This window comes from Carassius auratus, chromosome 12, assembly GCF_003368295.1.
Source record: "Carassius auratus strain Wakin chromosome 12, ASM336829v1, whole genome shotgun sequence".
In the NCBI taxonomy this organism is placed as follows: domain Eukaryota; kingdom Metazoa; phylum Chordata; class Actinopteri; order Cypriniformes; family Cyprinidae; genus Carassius; species Carassius auratus.
Window position 1 is genome coordinate 8,992,826 of NC_039254.1, and position 25,910 is coordinate 9,018,735.

Here is a 25,910-nt window from a genome sequence, read left to right on the forward strand (position 1 = left end):
AATTTCATAATAGTGAGACCTGTCTAGATGGACCTTTTTATAGACTATATATTTATGCGTTCCATACTTTTAACCATACCTCTTAATCAACACAAAACCAGATGTGTTCATTTTATGTAAAGTATGAATAAAGTATGAAATATCACTGTAGATTTTTTTGCATAATTTAAATTGGCCAATTATTGCAGTGATGCACTTTTAAACTCAAAGAAATCGATAGGTGGGTAAAAAAAGAAAAAGAAAAACTGACTCGCCGATAAGTAGCTTCCTCTCCCTTATTATTGCTTGTTTGTCTATTACAAGTTTTGACAGTTTTGTGAGCAGAAAGACTTGACAGCTAATTATTTATAAATGAAGTCCAGATGAGACCTTTCAGAAGAAATGGATCACATTTTGAGTATCATTGAGGCTCAACAAGCATGACGCAACCTACAAGTGAAAGATGGCATCATTTGTGTGCATTCTTAATGGAGAAGACCATTGTAGACCAGGAACACAAACATCTTTGTTGTTTGGAAAATGTAGGGAAGAATGATAAGTGAAAAAAAATTGATGATATTCCATTGTTGCATATTTGCATTGAGTTCAGTGTTTGCATTCCTTCTGCGATTGATGCAGTTTAGAAATGTAGAATCTGTGTCTCATTTATAAATGCCTTTGCATTGTTGTTTTCTGTGCTTCAGTTGAGACACACATACCCATATTAAGTAATTGCAACTGCCTGTTTAAACTCTATAAAGCTAAATTATTTTCAGGATGTGACATATCTTGAATGTGTGTATGTGTATATATATGTGCGTGTGTGTATACACTACTACCATTCAAAACTTTGGGTTCCAATTTTTAATGGAGGTTTTTAGTTTCGAAAGAGGCTGAAATATAGAAATATTGTGAAATTTTACTTCTAAAAATATGTTTTTTTTAATTCTAATACACTGTTGTATTATGCAATTTATTTCTGTGAGGCAAACTACATTTTGAGCATCATTACCCAAGTCTGCAGGGTTACATGATTATTTGAAAATCATTCTAATGTACTGATCTGGTGCTCAAAAATGTTTTTTATTATTATGTTGAAAGCATTTGTAATGCTTAATATTTTTGTGGAAACCATAAAACCACATTTTAAGGACCCATTGATGAATAGAAAGTTTAGAAAGAACAGCATTTATATAAAACATCAATCTTTTGTAACATTATATGAATTTTTATTAATATAACAACCCTTTACGCACACCTTGATAATACTACAACTAATTCTACTACCATACTAATAATATACAATAAACTACAGATTGATGAGCTGCTGGGTTTATGAATATTAATCAAGTTGTATGCCTTTAAATCAAACTGATTTGCTGATATCAAAACAGGGACAATGAAATTGCCATTTGTGCATTAGCTCCGCCTACTACCGGAGATACCGGCTTATTTTCTGCTTGTTCTAAACAGCGTAATAATTCTAATAATGAACACCATTATTTTGACAGGAAAACAACAAAGAATACAGTTTACATGTAGTGCATCGATTCATCATGGTAAGACGCTTGCTCTCTCTCTTTGCATGTGTGAGAAACAGCGCTATCAGCAAATCGATGGTGAGTCGAGCGCCTTCACACAGAGTTCACAGTTCAGCAAATACAGGTGCGATGTGCGTCCATTGACATGAATTGAAAAGTACAGATCGCTTGATGGAGAGAGGACTCTGATGCACTCAGTCAGTGTTCAGCGAGTGAAAATGTGCTAATCTTATAATAGCCTTGAACACACACACACTGGCGAGTAAAAGAATAAAAGAATTTGAAGAATTTATTAGCCAATGGCTAACGATAGACATCATTTAGTCGCACAGAGTAAAATTTTGTCACATATGCGAGTGATTTACTCGCAATGTAGGGTTGTATAATATATCCTTGTTAAATTAATGGAATAATTGATTTAAAAAAAATCTTACTTACCCAAACTTTTGAATGGTAATATATTTATCCTTGTAGTACTTTACACATTAGAACATTAGCCCCCTGTACAATTGGGTGTTTAGAGCAATTTATCCAAAGTTTAATGGACAGGATTCCAAATGTTTTTTGGCTGTATTGAACTTGAGCCTTTGATGGTTTGTTTGGTGGCATGTGTTTATACTAGTCCAGATTGCATCTTTATAGTTAAAACACACTCTTATCCTTTAAGGCAATGTGCCCAGAACAGATTGCCTATAAACTGGGATGGGGCTTGGGAAATTGAGAGAGATCTATATGAGATGCATCATAGCATATCAGGAGCAAGTTAATTTAGGAAAATAAAACTGCAAATGCCAACAGGTTAAATGACCTGTTTGCTTATCATGCTGAATGAAACTGGGTATTAATGGGCTATATAGTCAGTGTTGGTCCAGGTTTTTGACAGTGGGAGAAAGTTCTTTCTCTGTTTGAACGTGATTTTCGCTCTATGAATCATATTCTTGCTTCATGACCCAGATCATGTATTGGACCTAATGCACTATACAAAAGTAAATAATCAAACATTGACATGTATTAATATTACAGGGAACTGCATATACTGAGAGGAAAATTGAATGCATGAAACATTTGTATAGTTTCATGCTTTCAGCAGCCATTAATTGACCACACTAAACAAATTTAGTCTTGCACAAACCATGTTTATACCTGCTGTATGTGAACTGTTATTTAAGATGAGCTAATGTTTAAAGTAGCAACAACCCAGCAACAACCCAACATGTCCATATTAACATCTAACTTGTAGGCAGAATTTGGTTAACTTAGTTTGATTCGGACCATGACCTTTGACATCAACAACATTCGTTTCTGGGATGATTTGCAAAAAGTTTCAAATCTGAAACAAAACCTTTTGCTGTCCAATCGGTACAGACCCGTGACCCACCGCTTGTGAACCACTGCCTTATTTCCACAATTCCCCATCTGTTATTTTTCCCATTAAATAATTTTACATCTTCCTGTAAATCCAGCTGCGATCAGCAGCAATCACACCTTTAATAAAGTTCTTAGTGGAGCTCAGGCATTAATTACACTCATCACATGCTGCAGTGTGATCACACTAACCCAGACTAACAGTATTTATGGGCCCATCTGCTGCTGTTTCCTTAGTCCTGCCTGCATCGCTCCCTCACGCCTACGCTGGCTCTTGACATTGTTTGACTCAACCCATGGTGGCCAGAATTTTAGAGGGCATCACGCCTCAGATCTTGCACAAAATGAGATCGATGTATGTTGGACAGAAAGGTCAGGCTGAGGATGCCACACCAGCTCCATGCCTAGATTTGCCTTCTGACTCTTATTTTATTGTTATTTCAGCAGCTTTCAACTCTAAGTTGTTTGCCAAGAGATGACAAATAAGGTCAGATCATTCATAGTATAAGATTTATAACAATAATACAAGTATATATATATATATATATATATATATATATATATATATATATACTGTATGTTAAAATGGCACTGCTTTTTAAATATCTGAAAGTACATCAGTCAGTCAAGCATTATAATATTAAGATAATCAAGTATTATTTTAACGATATCATTTTTTGTAATTATAATTAAAACTGGTAACCATGTATGAATGCATATTAGTCATTTTAATGTACTTAGGACTGGTGGTGGTAATTTTTTGGTCATTCAGTGGTTCTGTAAAAAATTTGAAAAACTAACAAAAATACTGATAGGGTAGTAGTAGTAGTAATAATACTATGAATTTTACTAAGAACAATATAAAACACACTAAGGATTAACAAACTGCTAGATTCATGAATATTAATCAGGTTGTGTGTGTTTGCTTAAACTGATTTGCTGAAATCAAAACTAGCTGAAGAATTCCAAAGGAACTCCAGTATTTTGATAGGAAAATACAACAAAGTATATAATTTAAACGCAACGCATCAATTCTGCATGTTTTTCTTTGTGTGTGAGAAGAAAAGCAAAGTGACACTAAAGTTTATGGTACGTCAAATACAGGTACCCATTCAGATGAAATGAAAAATAGCACAGATCGGCCGACGGATGAAAAAATTTGAGTATCAGCGATGTTAATATTTAGTAAAATCCCGTTAAATAATAGAAATATTAATGAAAAATTATTGAACTAAAATCACAAAAGCACAACTATATATTGGTTTGCGTATAAATCTCTCATAATTTGTATGTTAACCTATAAGAGTTTGGGCTGTGTAATATTATGATTTTGTCAAATTCCCCCATCATGGATATGATGCAATTTAAAATTTTCCTTTCTTTTTGGAGTGTTACAAGCTCTTGGTGCATAAAGAAGGTCTGTAAAGTTGCAAAGACTAAAGTCTCAAATCCAAAGAGATTTTTTTAATAAAAGTTAAGAGTCAACCACTCCCACCTAAAACGGCTCATTCTAACATCTCCCCATATTTGCATTGAATGCTCATAATTGATTGATGGACATCTATGCCCGTGGAAAAGAAATCCGGCGGAGAAAAAAGAAAATAAAAATAAAAATAAAAAACTGGCACAAAGTTGGCTTGACGTTGGATGTTCAATATTCACAAATTTAGGGACTGTCTCTAGAGTTACATGCGATATTGGTATAGAGCAGTGGTTTTCAACCTGTGGGTGGTATTGCAGGTGGGCCGCCAATTGCTATTAAAATAAATAATAATATTGTTAATATAAGTAAAAATGTCTAAGTCATAACATAATACCACCATTTCTTATGTGTAATTAAATAACAAAAAATTCAATATTAAACTGTAACTAAGGAATAAACCACCAATTTATATTTTTGCTGTATATGTTACAGAACAACAAATTCAAACATGCATAAATGGCTGTCAACATGTTCCCTCCTGACTGCTTGCTCCACTCGCTGCCGAGCTCTGCCTGGATCTGGTTTTGTGGAGTGGTGCCAGCCCGAGTTATTTATGAGGGCATAATGTGGTGTCATTACCTATACCTCATGGCTAGTAATGGCCGCCAAATAACCTTTTTCGTCAACCCTGTTTCCATTCCAGGGTAACGGGGTTGACGCAAGTATGCTTTTGTGTGTTTTACCCATGTTGAATACCCAAGAAGGGTTAAATCAAGGGCAACTGGAATTGGTACTTCCATATTTGAAGATATTGCCTCTCATCCAAGGGGTTTCTTCAGTTCTAAATGACTGATGGGGAGTGCCAGGTATTTAAATTGCATAAACACATTGCATTACACTAAATACACCAAATAATGTTCTTTTTAGCAACGTCATATAACTCCTTTAAAACCATTACAAAACTCCTTTTTATAGTGTGTCTTGAGCATTATTCCAGTAGGACTAACTGTTGTTCTATTGGTTCCCATCTGCCAGATTACATCACACCAATAGAATCCATCAAATACCAGTAGACAGTAGATTAAAACCAATAGAATTCCCATTATAATTATTAAATCTAAAAAAATATATACATTATTTTTATATATATATATATATATATATATATATATATATATATATATATATATATATATATATATATATATATATATATATATATATATATTGTGTTTTGCTTCTATTGTTATTTTCAGCAGGGAAGATTATAATGGTATTACTACTTTTACAGAATTTACTTTATTACTGAATTTCACAGGAAAGATTAGTTTATTTTGTATGAAAAAGAACTGTATCATTTTAGTCCTATTATGCAAAGTATTACATAGGTTGAAGGCTGATTTATTCATTTTAAGTTTTTGGAATTTTATTAACAAGTGGAAAATGTGCTAAATATTTCATTTTATCCAAGTGACTGAATTTACATTTATTTTAAATGTGGAGCCAGGCATGAGTTGACACAGGTTGCGTGCAACATCTAGCTTGGTCCATATTAGTGTTCATTTTAGTCTCTCTCGTGCACAACATAGTTACCCAGTGCAGTGCTGATTAGGGAGAATGGAGGTGCACTCAATCAGTTGGTTAGTAAGACTGGCAGTCATGCATTTGCGTTTGCTCTGGAACAGTCAAATTGCAGGGTTTGCGATTAGTAAATCACAACATCTCAAATCGCGATTGCGGTTCAATTTTGATTAATCGCACAGCCCTACTCACCACAGCTGTATTTATTTGATCAAAAAATTACAGTAAGAACAGTAATATTATAAACATGAATAAAATTTTAAATAACTGTTTTCTATTTGAATTCATTTTAAAATGTAATAAATTCCTGTGATGATAGAGCTGAATTTTCAGCAGCAAGAAACATTTCTTATTATTTAAAACTGTATGGAAAGTTGCAATGTTTGCTATTTTTGTTGAATTTTGTTATACGCTTTTTTCAGGACTTGTAGTAAAGAGTAAAAAAGAACATTTATTTGAAATATAATTAATTTTACAGACGTTGTTATTGTCACTGTTTGATCCATTTAAAATTAAGTAATAAAAAAAAAGCTTTTGAATGGTAGTGTATTGTTAGGTATAGTATTAATATAGATTCAGTGCTGTCTGTCTTTTAGCTGCTCTATTTTACTTTGTTTCTTTAGGACTATTTTCCTGTTCGATTGCCAAGAGCAGCATATTAAAGCTAGGCAAATTTGACCGTTCATGCAAGTAACCATACTTTACCACGAGTGCTTGCTGGGTTTTACTCGTATTTTGAGGTTCTTGAATGTCATCTGGAAGGATAATGGTTACGCTTTGAATATGACATGCGCACACACACCTGCTTGCACTTTGCACACAGGTGACAGATGTTGTGGCTGAATGTTCCTAATGAAAAACTCTTCTCAATCCTTCTTATTGCTCCCTCTCCTTCTTTCCTTCCACTCTTAATTTCTCTCTCTGGCTCTGTCATTCCTTTTATACCATGACTCTGGCACAGCTATCTTCCAAATGGATTCTATTTTCTGCCTAATTTGGCAAATGTTTTGTCTCGGTAGAACTGGAGTGTAGAGTGAACTTGGGGGTGGGTGTCGAATTGTAGGACTGTGTACCATGATGAGTGTGCCTTCCAGAATCACTCAAAACTTTATAATTAGATTTTACTTGTGAATGGAGATAAGATGTGCTAGGTAGTGTAAAACCTGGTTTTGGACAGGCTATCGAAATTCTGTTCAGTATAATACAACAATTGGTTCCTGTCTTATAATTTGGTCCCTGCTGGACTTTTAGATTCTCTCTTAAAATGCACTTTTCACACTCTCACCATTTTATTTAACACAAAGTAATTTTCCCCACATAGAGTATCACATGATGAGTTTAATAACATTATGTGATGGGATTAACGGTGGTGGACATGACATTCTTTTATTTTTAAAAAGTAAAAATAGCATTTCATGTTCCCTAAATAGCATTTAAAATGTTTAGTTATATTTGGCTCAAGTTCACAAATTTATATTAACAATCATTTTTGCTTACACTTTATTTTGAGCCCATTGGACATTCTACTAACTATAAGTAACTTTGCAACTACATGTCAACTAATTCACATCAATTTGCAACTACTCTTTCACTAACTCTCAGAGTAGACTGTTGGGTTAGGTTTAGGGTTAGCAGAATAACTTGACATGTAATTGCAAATTGTTTCTCATAGTCCGTATGTTGTATGTTATGGACCCATCAAAATAAAGTGTTAGAAGAAATGAATAAGCAGACAGTCTACTAAATACTCTAATGACTGCTAGTTGACATGTAGTGGCAAAGTTACTTGCTACTTGTAGTTGAATGCCTAAAGTTACTATCAAAATAAAGTGTTACCTATTTTTTTTTCTGCTCATAGTTTAAAAAGGAAGGGTATCTTGGCATATCTCTGTGACAGTTGATCCTGTTTTGACTTCCTTTGGAATGATATTTATGGGAGAAGTAAAAATTAATTAAATATCTGGATGTATTTAATCTCAAATATATGTTATTAAAGGGATATGAAAATTAAGTCATCATTTACTCACCCTTGTGTTGTTCTAATGCTGTATTCACGTATTTATTTTTCAGACCACAAAAGGAGATTTTATTTTCTCATCTATAAAATAGTAGTATATGGCGATTAGCATCAAGCTTTTTAAAAAGGCACAAAGGAATCACAGAGTGGTCCCATGCGATGTGCCGTATATACCAAGTGATTGGAGGGGTGACTGATAGGGTTTGGTGAAAAAATAAACCAAAATTTAACAGTTTATTGAAAAAATATCCTGACTTTCATTCATTACTGCACATTCATGAGACTCTTTTAGGCAGCCGTTCATTCCGCCTCACCCAGGAAAAGCACACAAATTGTGAGAAATCGAGATTGCTAAAATCATATAAAAAAAAAAATGCCTTGAAATTCCCCCCAAAATATTTGTTTACGTTCTTCAATGAGCTGAATGTCTCCATATCTGAACTCTGGTTGTCGTGACAGTCAAAATTACAGTTGACAGATGAATGCAATAACTTGTTGCGAACAGTTATATTTATCTCAGTGAAGAAAGTAGATGGATTTTATCTTGTGTGGTGTTTTTATTAATCTTGATTTTTTACAACTTGTGTGCTGTTCCTGGGCGAGTCATAGTCTACTGCTGCGCTAATAGAGTTTCATGAACAGTGCACAGAGACCACCAGCCAAAGCGAATATATTTGTTAAATAATGTCAAATTTCTGTTCGTTTTTTTCTGTCCGAACACATGGAATATGCGGCATGTGTTGCATGGGACCACTTTGATATTTTTGCATCTTTTTTTTTGCTGATATAATGCCATTATATGGACAAGTATGCCCTAACACACACACACACACACACACACACACAAAAAATCATTTTGCAGTCTGAATAAGAAAGAAGGTCGTCGGATATTATAACAACACAAGGGTGTATAAACGACGACTTAAAGGGGGGGTGAAATGCTCGTTTTCACTCAATATCCTGTTAATCTTGAGTACCTATAGAGTAGTACTGCATCCTTCATAACTCCAAAAAGTCTTTAGTTTTATTATATTCATAAGAGAAAGATAGTCTGTACCGATTTTTTCCGGAAAAACACGAGCGTCTGTAGGCGTGACGTGTGGGAGGAGCTAAAGAATCACGAGAGCCAGTAGGCTTTTGCGCTGATAGCGTTTGGAAGCTGTGACATTACCTGAGGACAAAACCAACCAAAACAAACCATTGCTAACAGTCAGATTCAGCGTATATTTATGATCCAGAGGCTGAAATTTAACAAGAGCAGCAGCAACAACAGCGGCTCTATGTGGTATGTACTGAAACTGTATATATATTTGCTTAGCGGTTTTGGAAAATGATTAAGTTCCACTTTGTCGTTTTTTTTTTTCTGTTTTTTTTTTTAAGCTGTACATGTGGAAAGTGCAGTTTGATGACAACATCGCATGTTGTTTACTTGATGTGCTTACGCGCCGATAGCTAAGTTAACAACAAAGAGATATTTGAAGCAGTTTTACTCATGCAGTTTGATGACAACATCGCATGTTGTTTACTTGTGTGCTTACGCGCCGGTAGTTAAGTTAACAACACAGAGATATTTGAAGCCGTTTCACTCACCGCATGCGGTTCCAACACACGATTGTGACCCTTTTTCGTTGGGACTGCATTATCCTTAAGAAATAAACGATGTGCAAATCCATCGTCAAACTGGGCCTTGTTTGTAAAACAAGCATCTTCGAAATACAGGGGAACAAACACAAGCACTTACACAACTCCGTTGATGCTCTGTAAAAATAAACTCCATCCACTGGTCCCTTAATGCTGTTTCTCTTTAGGTAATCTGTGCAGGGTTGTCTTGCCCTGGCAACCAAAAACACACTCCTTTTGTGACATTTCGCAACACTCTCGCTCTGAGCCTCTGATCAGTGAAGTCTGTTGTGCTCTCAGTGCTCTGCTATACGGGAGCGCGCGCTCTTCCGGCAGACGCGCCCTCAGGACCCATATAAGGAAATTCCGCTCCATCTAACGTCACACAGAGCCATACTCGAAAAAAACTTTCCGAAACTTGTGACAAACCGGAAGTAGTATTTTTGGAACAGAAATACTCCTTCAATCATACAACTTAATTTTTGAAACTTTGTCCATGTTTAGCATGGGAATCCAACTCTTTAACAGTGTAAAAAACTCAGTATGCATGAAATAGCATTTCACCCCCCCTTTAATTTAAATTTTTGGGTGAATGATCCCTTTTTGGGTCAGTAATTATGTATAATCTACTGCTATTTCTATAGTAAATACATATAAATGCTGTATAATGACGCATTAAAGTGCTGCCACATTTTTTTTAAACTGAACTGTTGTTTAAGTGCTAGATCACACTCCCAGTTTCACAGTCGTATTGAATATCTGTTGCTGTTGTCGAAAACCTTAGTGAGCCTCCCAACATTGTTTGTTGTCCCACACTGAAGATGACCCTGCCTGTGGGTGATTCACAGCCACTCTAATATTAAATACAGCAGCACATTTGCTCCAATGATACTGCATTGCTATCAGTTAGATGTGGGTAGAGGTCAGTTAGAGGATTATCATGAATGGCAAGTTTGAAATTTGTTGATGGAAAATTGGTGAAATGAATCTTGCGGGTGGTTAGTGCTTTTTCATTTTTGCTCAAAATATCCCTTTGTGGGCAAATTAGAATAATGCTCATAATTCTAGTATTGACTCAAAGACAGGGAGCCCTCAGCTGGAAGAGACCTTGGCACTCTGGCAGCCAGTGATTTGTGCACTGACAGCTGTAGTTAAGCTGAATGGCTCAGTAGAGAGCATGTGTGGAGTCTCTGTAGGTGTAAAGAGGGAGCGTGAGATGAGGAGGAGGTCTCCTTATATGATTCTTCCTGAAATAGAAGGGGTCAAACCACAGCTTTTACCACAGCTGGGCACCTCCAATTAGACATGCTGCCAAACCGTCATTAATTCCCAGCATTTCATCTTCAGACGAGATGGCACACTTGCCCGATATATGGTGTGAGGTATCTGAGCTGGAACAAAGATGAGTGTTTATGTGTGTGTGAGAGTGGTAAATTGCCACCAATGCTTTTTCTCTCCATAAAGAACACATCTTATCTCAATATGGATATAATGAGATATTGTAAATGCTTTTATAGCTGGGCTAAATATTAGCATCCTCCCCCAGGCTGACATTTGCTTTTAGTATGAATCATACACTTGCTGCTCTTTTCTTTCATTGTTTGTCAAAAAAGATAAATTACTTTTTCATTATACTGTCTGTAGTGGAAGTAATAGACGTCTGCAAAAGTACACAAGTCTAATACACATTACAGTAATGGCCAAATAAATTGACCGGTGACTTAGTGCGTCCCACTGACACTCGCAAATTGTTATGAATTTTTCTCAGCGCTATTATAGCACTAAATTAATTAGAGGCAGATTCATGTATTTGTCTTTAATTTCCCTATACTTCCCGTTTACTTGCTATTACAACACCTTGTTAATGTATTGCAAACACCAAATCAGAACACTTTAGCTGTGTGCTAAAACCACACTGCACTCCTGGTAATCGCATAACATTGTGCTACAACTATTTAGAACACCTTTGCAGCTGTCTAGAAATGCCTTAAGTTTCTTAAAACATTCAAATCTAGGTTGTGATGTTTAATGGTGAATAACTAGTGAGAGTGAACTGCAGCTGAAATTTGATTAAAACATTTTCAACACTTGTTTCTTTGTTTGAGAATGTTGTTTTGTTTGTTTGGGCTAATTCCAGAATTTCTTGGCGTGTTGCCATAAGCTTTCATTTTAATTAAGGTTGGTTTTATTTTTGTCAAGAAAGAGTTTTAAGTGAGAGCTGGATTTCCCCAAACACTTTTCCATGGTATTAATTTGCGATTATTGAGGGGGAAGTGATTGCTCTTTAGAGGATGATTTGTTACCATAAATATGTATGCTAATGAGACCGCCTCTATGGGATTATGATAGCTTTAATACACCGTCAGTTTGTCATTTTGATTTCCTTTAGTTAAGGCCATAAAACCTCTCGTGTGTGTGTGTGTGTGTGTGTGTGTGTGTGTGTGTGTATGTTCTTCATTCTGTGTGTCTTAATATGATTTTGGCAGTTTCTTTGAAACATCCCTTTTTAATTAATATGTTTAGAGAATTTCAAGGTTTAATCATAAATAGGATTTGCATAAAGCAGTTGCTATCGAGCTAATTTGTAAAGAGAATTAAATTAAACTTTATAAAGCGTCAACATCCTATATTCATGAACGCGCCAAACCAGACTGAACTCAAACGGAGCACAGGCTATTAAAGATAATGGCTATGAGTGAAACTGTAATGGCCTGCTGCTTGTGACTAAGCCTTATTTGTTATTCTGCTCACTCTCATCACCACCACCCAAGTCCTTCTAATGTGATTTTTTTCAGACATTTCACTTTTTACATGCCTGTTCTCCCAGTGCACTATGGGAAAGTGTGGGTACCCTTTTGTTATTGTTCTAGATCATGGATCACAAGAGAAGTTTGATTATGTGTGGTCTTGGCATGACCCAAATACAAGCAATTAAAAATTCATAATGCGTGACAAATGAAATCTCATTTGTAGTTCATATGAAAAGGTTTATGAATTAACATCATGACCTGCAATGACCCGCCCCCTTCGTTACTGTTTGTAATGAGTGTTCGTTCTTCTCATATTTACTTGAAACATGAAATAAACATGAATAAACATCAGAAATTATGTTGGTTCAACCGCAGAAAGATGTTAATACACCATTTTTCAAGTTCTAGTCCACCTGACGTTAATCTACTTTCTTATCTGGTCTGTTTGACAGACAAAATGGCAGATTCTGCATTATGATTGGTCAGCTCGCCTGTCAATTAAACTCCCTGTGAAGGGACAAATGGGATAAGATGATGTGGTGTTTTAGAAGTCACTTATATCTATATACTACGACAGTCAGTTTAAATAATTAATGAATTAGTTATGAAAAAATAACACAATTAAATAATTTTAACGTAGTTAACGCACAGATCTGTACATCATCTTACATTTCATACAGTTGACTGTTGACAAATATGGTCCAGGACTCCATTAATGCAGCTATACCCTAAAATTAAAAATATTTGGGCAAAAAAAAATGTCCATGTATGAGTTCTTGTCTCATATTTATATCACGATAAGCAATATTGCACAAGTTTTTGTGTTTTTTTGCTATTTTTGTCCCGAATATCACAAGTTTAAATGTGATTTAATACAACAGGTCAGTAAATAATAAGTTAATATTGTGTTAAATTTTAAACACAATATTGTCTGTTTTTTGCTCCATTTTGCTAACAAAAATGTTATCAAAAAATAACATTTGCGCGTCTCTTGTGTTTAGTTATTGAATGAATCTGTGTTCTGAATGAATCGGGTAAAACAATGATTCAAAGACCCATTCATAAAGTGAGTAATTTACTCAATTCCTGAATGAATCAGCCATTTGAACCAATCGAATGAATGAAAGACACCAACTGCTGACTGTTTTAGATTCTTATTTAGAGCATTATTTCATTATGTTTTGTTTGATGATGATATCTTATTGTTTTTACAGAAGCTGTCACATTCTATTCCTCATGTGTTTAACTTATTTGACCATTTTGGATCTCTCTCTGAGTTTACAATTATTTGGAGTAAGTCATTAAAATTTATCCCATTTACCTTTCTGTATTCAATTGGTTCAGAACTTTAAATATTTGTGGATAGAAGTATTTCTTTCACTGCAGGAAATTCTCTCAAAAAAACTATAATAGTATTCTAGCCAAAGTATCTTCAGATTTGGAAAATTGGTCTCATCTTCCTACTTTTCTTCAGGCTTGTATATTGGTGATTAAAATGAATGTTCTCCCACGTATTAATTTAATTTCTTCCATGATTCCTCTCGCTCCACCGGTTGGCTGCTGGGACAAACTCGATGTGTTTCACGGTATATATGGGATGGGAAACGTCCTCGTATTAAACTCACTACCTTACAACTAAGTAGATTAAGTGAAAGTGATGTGACATTCAGCCAAATATGGTGACCTATACTCAGAATTCATGCTCTGTATTTAACCCATCCAAAGTGCACACACACAGCAGTGAACACACACACACTGTGAACACACACCTGGAGCAGTGGGCAGCCATTTATGCTGCGGCGCCCGGGGAGCAGTTGGGGGTTTGATGCCTTGCTCAAGGGCACCTAATTCGTGGTATTGCCGGCCCGAGATTCGAACCCACAACCCTAGGTTTAAGAGTCAAACTCTCTAACCACTAGGCCACGACTTCCCTTTGCCCTTTATGATCCTGAAAGATGTCCTCGGAAAGATGCCGAGGACAATGGCAAATGATTTTTAGATTCTGAGCACCACTAACAAAACATCTAATCTTGTAAAATGTGCAGTACTGCTACTTCATATAAACGGAGTGCATGCGATCGCAAATCTCGAAAGTGAAACTAAAAAGCATTCATGCACTCAAAAGCAGTTTCAATGCCAGGCATAATAGCGGCTCCCTGATGCCCGCCTGCAATTAATATAAGCCTACAGTATAATTATCCTGAAAATATTATCTGAGACTGGCTCAAATTGATATTGGTAATATTGACACCATCCTTAACTATATAGAGCAGACAGAACTCGCTGCTTTGACAAGGGGCATAGCAGTAGCACTGAAACACTGTCTAAGCTGCTCGCCAATCACAACGCACTGGGATAGCTAACCAATCACAACACATTTCATTTTTCAGAAGGCGGGTGTTCATCAAACCCAGAACTAATTGAGCCGTTTGTGTCAGGCTGTGGAGAAAGTTATTGTAATGATTTAAATCATGTAAAAAAAAAAAATATTTTTCGAACCACTAAGCATGAGAGCATTTTCTAGTACATCCCCCAAAACAAAATCTAGACTTTGTAAAAGTTCATAATAGGAACCCTATAGTCAAAGCAGCACAACTGTTATTAACATTGAGAAAAGAAATGCTTACTGAGTACCAAATTAGCATATTAGAATGGTTACTGAATGATCATGTGACATTAAAAACTGTAGTAATGGAAGCTGAAAATCAGCTTTGATATCACAGGAATAAATTACATTTTAAAATATATATTTAAAAAGAAAATAGTTCTTATAAATTGTAGTAACACTGACATGAACAACACAATTCATGAGTTAAATTGTGAACTTTTTTTTTTTTTACTTTTTGACTTTAACTTTTTTAAAGCCATTTTAGTTATTTGATGTCTGGTTTGCATGCATGCTTTTTTTCTTGTAGTCATTGCACTGACGCTGTGACACCAGTAGTCTGTGAACAGTCTGAGTTTGACACTGTCAGCGTGGCCTCGCAGGTGCAAACGTGCTGTCAGAGTCTAACCTCTCATGAGATCCTGTTACTAAGGCCAGACGTACACACTCTCTGCTCTGTATCCCCAGCGGACTCGCTGCTGTCTGTTCAACAGACTTAAGCGCGTCTCTTTGCTGTGATCAGAGGTCTTGCATGGGTATTCGAGCCAGGCTCCTCTGTCCTGCTCTGAAGTGAGGCGTGAAAATAGCATCCCTCTCCTCCTAGCTCCCTCCTCTTCCTTGTGTTGTTGTCCCTGCAATGCACTTCTATAAACAGTCCTTTGTGTCTGTCTGGCTATTGTACCATGGGAGACCTGGTTTATAACAGATGCAAATAATAATGAGACTAACAATAGCCAATAGACACATCAGATACTCATCACTGTAAATCGTGACATTTTATGTATTTCATTTTTTCCAGGTGTACATTAGAATACTGGACAATGAGTGGAATGTGTATCGGCGCTACGCTGAGTTCAGGGTGCTGCACAATTACCTTCGGCCGCAATTCCCGCAAGTCGACACGTTCAATTTCCCACCTAAAAAAGCCATCGGCAACAAGGTATGTACTGCAGATTTTGTCTGTAATGGTAGGTTCTCTCTTTTCCTTGTCTTTGTATTGCTCGACTCACCTGAAAATACAGGATTAGTAGGCAAATTAGTAGATGAACTATTTAACTAAGCAAATATTCAAACTTTATTTATTTTATATTATCATTCATTTAATCATTTTTATTGATTTAAATTGTGTTTTTATCTTTATCATATATTTATTTATTTACTTACATCAACAGGGCTGTGCATCTTTTAGAATAGAATTCCTGAAATTTAGATGAATTTGAATTGCAGTGACAAAAGAGTTGAAAGACAGTTGCAGTTGAAAATTAAAGGGTTAAAAGGATTGAAATTCAATAGGTCTGGTGTGAAAGTTGTAATTCAATTGAATTCAGAATTTGGCACAGCCCTGTACTGCAAAGAAAATGGCATCCAAAGCAACATGGCACGGTGCATCTACCAACTTTTAATCTGACATGAATGTATTTTCAAAGGATCACAGTTGTGGGAAACAATATATCATACACTTGAAAGTAGATTGTTGATTCTGTGCACAGCCGGCAGGAAACATTGTCAATGGCATAGTTTTAGTCCGTAACATTTCAACTTTTTAAATGACAGTAATCCAAAAATATGAGAAACCATGTCAACAGAGCACAAAAAGCCCTCCCAAAAAACACTTTCCATCAGAGCCACCATCACCACCTGCTACTAACCAGCTTGCATGACATCACTAGCCCCTGTTTCAGCCCTCCCAATTGTTGTGCAGTATTTGACAGAGGTAGTTTTGCAATAAAAAGAATGCAAAGTGATGTTTTGAAACTTGGAATAGATTTTTTAGAAGTTGCAATGCTGTCATCTACTATTTTCAACACTCTCAGGACAGATCATTCTCAGTTCTCTTAAAGGGTTAGTTCACCCAAATATTAAAATTATGTCATTAATAACTCACCCTCATGTCGTTCCAAACCCGTAAGACCTCCGTTCATTTTCAGAACACAGTTTAAGATATTTTAGATTTAGTCCGAGAGCTCTCAGTCCCTCCATTGAAACTGTTTGCATGGTATACTGTCCATGTCCAGAAAAGTAATAAAAACATCATCAAAGTAGTCCATGTGACATCATAGAGTCAGTTAGAATTTTTTTAAGCATCGAAAATACATTTTGGTCCAAAAATAGCAAAAACGACGACTTTATTCATGATTGTCTTCTCTTCAGTGTCTGTTTTGAGAGAGTTCAAAACACAGCAGTTTGTCATATCCGGTTCACGAACGAATCATTCGATGTTACCAAATCTTTTTAAACCAGTTCACCAAATCGAACTGAAACGTTTTAAACGGTCCGCTTCTCCAATACGCATTAATCCACAAATGATTTAAGCTGTTAACTTTTTTAATGTGGCTGACACTCCCTCTGAGTTAAAATAAACCAATATCCCGGAGTAATTCATTTACTCAAACAGTACACTGACTGAACTGCTGTGAAGAGAGAACTGAAGATGAACACCGAGCCAAGCCAGATAACGAACGAACGATTGACTGTTCCGTCAGCTGTCCCGAGATGCGAGTGAAAGTCTATCGCAGCGTGCAGTCGCTATAGTGCAGACAAGATGTGCTGATGTGAACCGCGCTCAAAGAGAGTTCATGGATTTGAAGGCTGGTTTTGAATTACTTATTTAATCTAATAATTATTTATAGCTACATAGTCCTCCACAGAAATTTAGGACCTGATTAATATAACTCTATTATACAGAGATTTGTAAAATAAAATTCCAAAACTTTTTTTTTTTAAGTCTGGAAATTGTTTTTTTTTTTTAATCGAATGGCATATGCAGGTTATTCATGACCTTACAGACCCTAAAAGTGACTGATGCACGCTCTTAATAACTTAACCTGTTCCACCAATGTGATTGCGGGAATGCTTCGTTACCTCTCCCTTCTGTAATCACATGCTGGATCCGTTTCCCCGCTTTGTTCCGGGACCACGCAATTTACAAATAAAGCACTGCTGTATACCCTGCAAAAGGAGTGGTTATAATACTCAACATTACCAAAAAGGTGTAAAAAGAAATCTGATGCAGCATGAGCAGATCTAAATGTGATGTAAATGGAATTGACACTTGTCATTCATTTTCACATTTCCCTTTATTAATCACTTTAATTTTCCAGGGGCATTTTTAAACCTTTTTTCTTTAATCTGGGGAAAAGTTTAGTTCATTTTAGTGGCATGTTTTTGTCCAAAGCACCTGTTTTTGACCCTTTGGTGTACTGATATATAGAGTTTTGCTGGCCAACTTCATTTCTATCACCATTGATTTTGCCACTTTGAAATTGTGGACACGTTTTCTAGCTTTTCATCTATAAGGCTGCTGTGCACTGAGTATAAGGGCAAGATTGCTATGTCATGTGGTCCTGCCCTCTGCCCCAGTGTCCATCAGCATCATCAGTGGGGCAGCACTGTATGCACTAATGAGGATAGTCCACTCTGACAGCACTCTGATTCCCCACCTGTCTTTTCATTTTCCTCTTTCCCCCCGCCTCAGTTCACCCAGGGGCAGGTAATTGGCTTGTGGCACTGCTTCCTCCCATTGCCTGTGATTTTTGAGAGCGTGCCAGGCAGAGCCACTGGCCCCTACGTGGCCCTTCAAAGGTAGACTTTTTAGAGCGTGAAAGACAGACCTGATTTAATGGGACCTAGACAGGCACTGCCAGTCTGCGTCCCACCTCAAGGACGGCCAATCAAAAGAGTCAATCAACCCCAGGGCTGGCGTGAAGACAGCACCCTTTGTACCTGCTCTGAGCACATTAGTTTTGCACTCCCAGCAGTCGGTTGTTGGTCTGGACTTCAAAAACGAGTTATTTTTAACCCCGTGCCACGTTTTGCCATCTTGCTCTTAACATACCACCAAGGACTGGAAAACAGCTGAGCAATTGTCAATTAGGAGATGTGTCTGCATCTGTCCTCGAGTAACTCGTTCTGCTCAGTGATAAGTTCCTGACCTCTCATGGAAGTGGGTTTTGTTTATGTGCTGTGTAGAAGCTGCGCACATACACAGGGCAGAAGGACCCTCTTTGTTCTCTTTTTTTCAGAGCAGAGAGCTGCTAACTGGCTTCCGCTAAAGTTTTAGCTAATACTTTGACTTGCAAATGCAACTGGAGTGTGGAAATCCTCAGGGCTCAGTTGGAACAAGAAAGCAGGGAGAAAATGTTTTGTAGCAAACAGGCTTTTAAAGTTGAAAATGGCTGCAAGTGTGGAAGGATTTGATGGTGACAGGGCTTTTGTTGGTAATCATTGACCCATTGAGATTAGCTGTCATGTTATCGTTAATTATTTTATTGTTTTGCTGCAGCTTAGTGGCAGTTGGTTAAAAAGGGGCTCCGTTCTTTTCTCTTGTGATACACGCCATTGCACACATATGATATCTGATCTTCCGCAGTCCTGAGCAAGTCGAATCATTGAGGTTCTCTAAAAGGGCCTGTAGAATGATTCTTTGTGGATCCACTTGTGTGGATAAATCAAAGGTTAACAGGGTACTTCAGATTCATTGAGTGGCTCTTTCTTAAAAATACAAAGCCTGCACATGAAATATTCGTTCCCACGAATCAGGAATTTAGTCTCTCTTTTTAGTTCAGTAGAAATTTGTTTTCACTGCTTATTCATTTCTTCACTTATTTTAGCAAATCATGGCCACGTTGTACTAATTAATTTCCTCAATTTAGCAAATAGTGATCATACTGAATTGTTGCCTCGTTTTTTATTTGGTTAGAATGATTGAATGATTGAGTACAACAAGGCCATGATTTGCGAAATGAGGGAATGAACGATTAATTTGTGGCCAAAACATTTTTTTTTTGTCTGCATGTCATTTATGGGTCTCATATATGACGAAAGAGGTGGATGGATGTTAAGACAATTTTATAGTAGGCTTTTTAAATCTTATTTTTATTCAAAATTGTTCACGCATGTTTGTGGTACGTAAAATTTTTAATTTTATATGATTACACAAATATTCTTTTTGTCATTAAATGTAATAATCCAGTGAGATGTTTGTCCACAGCAGCCAGTGCTTCAAACAGAGATCAGATCTGACCATCATCCAGTCTGTCTGGAATAACACGAAGAAACAGAACAAATGGAGTCAGACTCAATCAAGAAGAACTGTGGCAATGTCTCTAAAATGCTTCAAGAAACCTGCTGATGATGGTGAGATCAGATCTCTGTGTGGAGCACTGGCTGTTGTCAGACTCCCTGTGCAAACAAAAATCTCACTGGATTAGTCCAGTTAATGGCAAAAAATAATGGAAATGTGACCTGATATTTACTAGACGCACTACAGCAAAAGATAAAAATGATGGACCATTTTTTGTTGGTGAAAATACTAGTTACCTAAGACTTTTGCACAAATTTTTATTATATTTATAAAAATTTAAGCCCGCCGGTGGTCCTGGAGGAGAGAGGGACCAGGAGCAAGATCCATGAATTGATCCAGCTCTGACTGTAGATCATGGTTGAGCCCTTTGCATTAGAAGAGCTGTAGCTGTTCTGAATCCGGGTACTGAAATGCAGGCTAGCCATTTCAGTACCCGCATCTTTCTTCTACATAGCCATGATGTTGTAATTGATGCAGTATGTGGTCTGGCATTTTCATGTTGGAAAATGCAATGTCTTCCCTGAAAGAGACGACGTCTGGATGGGAGCATATGTTGTTCTAGAACTTGGATATACCTTTCAGCATTGATGGTGCCTTTCCAGATGTGTAATCTGCCCATGCCACACACACTCATGCAACCCCATACCATCAGAGATGCGGGCTTCTGAACTGAGCACTGATAACAACTTGGGTTGTCCTTGTCCTCTTTAGTCCGGATGACATGGTGTCCCAGTTTTCCAAAAAGAACTTAAAATTTTGTTTTTTCTGACCACAGAACAGTTTTCCACTGTGAAAACGTGTTTAGATATGGCTTCTTTTTTTACCTATAGAGATTTAGCCGGCAACAGCGAATGGCACGGTGGATTGTGTTCACCAACAATGTTATCTGGAAGTATTCCTGAGGCCATGTTGTGATTTCCATTTCCAGTGTAACTTTTCTGTCCTCTTATTGCTAGCTGTCCCAACTTTTTTGGAATGTGTAGCTCTCATGAAATCCAAAATGAGCTAATATTTGCCATGACATTTCAAAATGTCTCACTTTCAACATTGTATATATTTTTATACATTGAAATTAATTCTTTTATTATGCAAGGATGCGTCATGTTTACACACAAATCTGCTATTTCAAATAAAAGCTGTTTCATAAATAAAGTTTCCACAAACCTATTGAGCAGCACCAAATCAACATCTGAATGATTTCTGAAGGATCGTTTGAGACTGAAGACTGCTAAAAATTCAGCTTTGCAAACACATGAATACATTACACTTAAAAATATAATTTAAATTATAATAGTATTTCACAGTATAACTGTTTTTGCTGTATTTGAAATATATTTTGAATGGTAGTGTATATAATTTAATATTAAGAGCATTATATTCTGTGTACAATATATACTTTAAAAACCTTATCTCTCTCATGAAACCATGTTTCATTGATGTCTCTTGGTCAAGAGTCCATCCTGTAATTATGTTTGAACTGAAAGCTAACTTTGAACTGCGTAACATGGTTGTGTTCTCTTCAGGCCTAAATATCTGCCAATAGTTACACTGAGAAGAGTAATGATGAGAAAAGGCAAATAATGCCTCAGTTGAGGAAACATATACCCCTTTGAAGGTGTATGCTCCTGATCATCTGCACACGCTGGATGAAATGAAGGACTGGCCTTGTCTAATCTGCATATTTGAGTCAATCATTGCTAGTCTCATCATTTATCTTGAGACAGCAGATTGTGTAATTACCCATTCAGACCTTTCATGAGCCTCGCATAAACCAGTGCAACACTAGGCCCGCTCTTAAGTCTCCTCTGACATAATCTTGAATTTTCTTTCAAATGTTGCTTTGTTTTCCACCTCAAAATCAAATAGATTAGAAACTTTGGTTATTGCACAAAAAAATCCAACCATGCAATGTTAAAGAATCTCGATTATTACACTTTTTTGGCCCTTTTCATCATCCACCAAGCATAAAAGTCTGACACCTTTGAAAAAGTAATAGGACAAAAATATAAATCTAAAAGTTTCCTTGTTGCTTCCATATACTTCCATAGAGTGTGTATAATATCATTATATATCTAAGACTGCAACTTCTGTGATTGTCATGAAGCTCTCCGTGCTTTGGAATGGAATATGTATTTGGTGTCTTGTTGTGTCCATGACTCCATCTGTTTGGGCCATGTCAGGCCCCTTGCTGTTCAACCATACTGACAGCTCCTAAACAACTGATTTGTCAGAGGCTTGCCGGGCAAACACGCTAAATGCTCCTCAGCCTACCCGTCAAATGTGCCCTGAATACCAAGCAGAGCTACCGTGAACCCAGCCAACCACAGGAAGAATGATGACATCAAAGAGAGGCGACTGTCAGCACTCCTGTCAAACTGTCACCTCATAAGCTCCTCAGCTCTGTTTTGATTAAATTTATTTATTTTTGTAAAAATTTTTGACTTAATATTTTTTTAATATATCACATTTACAGGCTCCCTTCTTGTCTTCTTGTTCACGCTTCAGAACTTTAAAGGGGAGTACATTTTAAGGGAGCTGTCTTGGTAATTGAGAGATCATATAAAGTAGCCAGTGTTATCCTGCTAAAAACTCTTTTGATGAGTAGTTGTATTTACATTGAGGCAAGTAGCGTTTCTTGAATAGTTTTAGGTCAAACTCTCAGAGCTCTAGGAGAGTACACAGAGGTGGAAACTAATGAATTACATATGCTCGCATTACTGTAACAGAGTAGCTTTTTTGTGTACTTCTTTTTTTTAAGTAATTTTTAAAACATGTCATTTTACTTGTACTTAAGTATGTTTTGTTTGAAGTATTGTACTTCACTACATTTTAAAACAGTAATTACTGAGTAAAAAAAAATCGCTCCATGGGAACTACTGCAGTAAATAATAGGCAGGAGAGGAAACTGGTGCTAAAATTAGACGAAAGATGTAGTAGGACAAGGGAGGCGTTAGTAATGCAGAGACCCAGGTGAAAACAAAACCCTGTCGTATTCTGCTGAAGTTGAAATTAAGGAAATTAAGTGAACCCCAAATATTCAGATGTGTGCAGCACATTTTATGGAGGACTGTTTCCTGATCCTTGAAAAAGTAAACTACAATGCTGGCTGACTCACAGTCTGTACGTACATTTACATATTTTAGAATTTGCCACTGATAATTCATACACAAGTTTTGAGCAGTGTAGAGTAGCGCTTGTTTTTTGTCATTTCTCCGATCACAAATGCAGACATTTTTTAAGTTTAAGTGGTGTGATGCAACGCAACACGTAAAAAGACAGTATAAATTGTTATAATCCGTAATTATATCCCCACTAGATGTAACAAATGCTTAGTTTATTATGGGTTTTAATGTTTTTTGACTTGTCTCGCCGGTTTTCTGACCGGGACATGACATGACAGTATCGTAAGAGGCATAAAATTTCTGTCACATACATGAGACATTCAGCCAATCACAACGCACTAAAATGCTGGCCAATCAGAGAACACCTCGCTTTTCAGAACGATGAGCTTTGTAAAACTCTACGCGTTTCAGAAAAGTGGGGCATAGAGGAGAATCAATAATGTTCAGTATGTGGAAAATAATGTGTTTTTTTAACCTTGAACTAGGGCTGGGCGATATGACGAAATATATCGTCTGGACGATATAAAATGTCTATCGTTTTATATAAGGCTCTATTGTTTACGCCACGATAAGGCGTTTACGACAGAATTTCACGTCAAGATGCACCTCACGCAACGGCATGCCCATGCACGCTGCAATACATTAACAAACATGGAGGAAGACGGTAGTAGACGCGGTTTAGACCAGGGTAATTCTCAACAAGATGACCAGCCAACCCAAACCGAGGAGCTTGTACCTAAAAGAGGAGCGACTTCTGTTGCATGGACGCCTAAAACGGATGAAAAAGTTGAAATGTTTTTAACTCGATGCGGTGCGGACGCGCCTGGAAAAAACGGGTGCGTCGCACCGCACTTCCATTATGACCGCGCATACAGCGTGCCTACATTGGAAATAACGAACTTGAGCGCGCAAAATACGCAATATGTGAACGGCTCCACAGGCTTTTACCCATGGCACACCATATAGCCACAGCTCCCGCAGATGGAAGATCACTTCTACTGTTGCCAAGCATATCTACACGGTCGATAATAGCAAGGTGAAATATTTTAATGGCAGGTGTTAACATGACCAACAGTCTTGCTTGAAAAAAAGGTTCTAAATAAAATAAATATTTAGTCCATACTACCTTTATTTGTTTTGTATATCATTTCAAACTGCATTTCCACATTGCAATTTTATATAGACTTTTCATAAACTGAATTAACAGAAAAAATTGCTATATCGTTATGTATATTGTTATCGGGATATCAAATGAGCTATATCGGGATATGACATTTTGGCCATATCGCCCAGCCCTACCTTGAACCCTGGCTCCACATCATAATATCTGTCAGCCATCGACGATGGACCATGTCATCGTCTATCGGCCCAACCCTAATGTCTGTGTTCAGTGTGTATTTATTATGTATATATAAATACACACACGCATATATTTATATGTCTAAATTTATACTCATATAATTTATATTATAAATAAATATATTTAATATATAAACATAACATATTTTTCTGAAATATATACAGTACATGTATGTGTGTGTATTTATTTATACATATTAAATATACACAGCACACACATATTATGTAAACAAAAACATTTACATAATTTTGTATGTGATTAATCACAATTGTTTGCCAGCATTTTATGCCATATACATATATATATACGATTCCATGTTTTCCTTATCATGACAAAAAAATAACTGGTCCTTTCCAGATCTTTAAAATTTGGAAAATAAAACCTCACATGAACAACAACACACAACATATTGCACCGTGTAATTGTTTATTTTGTAAAAATAAAGTGACAAAATTGGGACACCCTTACTGTTAACATAAGCATGAGGAGGGTAAGTAGCAGTCAGACAATGCTAATCAATGCCTTTGATTAACTGATCATCAGCCAGTGTGAGCACCTCTATAAAAGCTATGTTTTGGCAGTTTGCTGGTCTGGAGCCTTCAGGTGAGTGTTAACACAATGTCAATAGAGAAGCAATTGTTGATGCCATCAATCTGTGAAGTGTAATATGGCCATTTCCAATCAATTTGAAGTCCATCATTCTACAGTGAGGTAGATTATTCACGAATGGAAGACATTCAAAGCAGACACCAATTCTCTCAGGAGTGGACATACCAGCAAATTTACCCCAAGATCAGACCATGTAAAGCTCAGAGAAATGGCAGACAACCAAAGAATGCATAGTTTTAGGTTTGCATAATTTTTCTGGAATAATGACTTTTGAACAGATGAGACCAAAGTGGAGATGGTTGGCCATAATTCACAGCGCCACATTTGGTGAAAACCTAATCAGCACAAACACCTCATACCAAAAGTCAGACATGCTAGTGGAGGGCTGATGATTTTGGGCTTGGTTTGTAGCTTGGACAGGACCTGGGCACCTCAAAGTCATTCAGTTGACCATGAACTCCTCTGTGTACCAAAGTATTCTAGAGTCAAATGTGAAGACATCCATTTAACAGCTTTAGCTTGGCCAAGATTGGGTGATGCACCAGGAAATTGATCCAAAGCACACCAGCAAATCTACAACAAAATGTATGAAAAGAAAAGAATCAAGGTTCTGCAATAGCCCAGTCAAAGTACAGAGTTCATTCTGACTGAAACCATGTGGTGAGAGCTGTGTATAAACAAATGGCCAAAAAAACATCAATAAACTTTAGCACCGTTGTAAAGAAGAGTGGACCAAAATTCTTCCAGCACAATGTGAGAGACTGATAAAGTCATACAGAAAATGATTACTTCAAGTTATTGCTGCTAAAAATGGATCTACTGGCAATTGAATCGTAGGTGCCTAAACTTTGTCAC

At 36.7% G+C, this 25,910-nt stretch overlaps 1 protein-coding gene across 4 annotated transcripts in view; it reads left to right on the forward strand.

Moving 5' to 3' along the window:
- snx29 (sorting nexin 29) overlaps window positions 1-25,910 on the forward strand; it is a 137,809-nt gene that overhangs the window by 86,965 nt on the left and 24,934 nt on the right. For all 4 annotated transcript variants that reach the window (XM_026276782.1, XM_026276783.1, XM_026276784.1 and 1 more), the window contains one exon: window positions 15,681-15,821. In XM_026276782.1, the coding sequence (XP_026132567.1) occupies window positions 15,681-15,821 (141 nt within the window). The remainder of the gene's footprint in view (window positions 1-15,680; window positions 15,822-25,910) is intronic.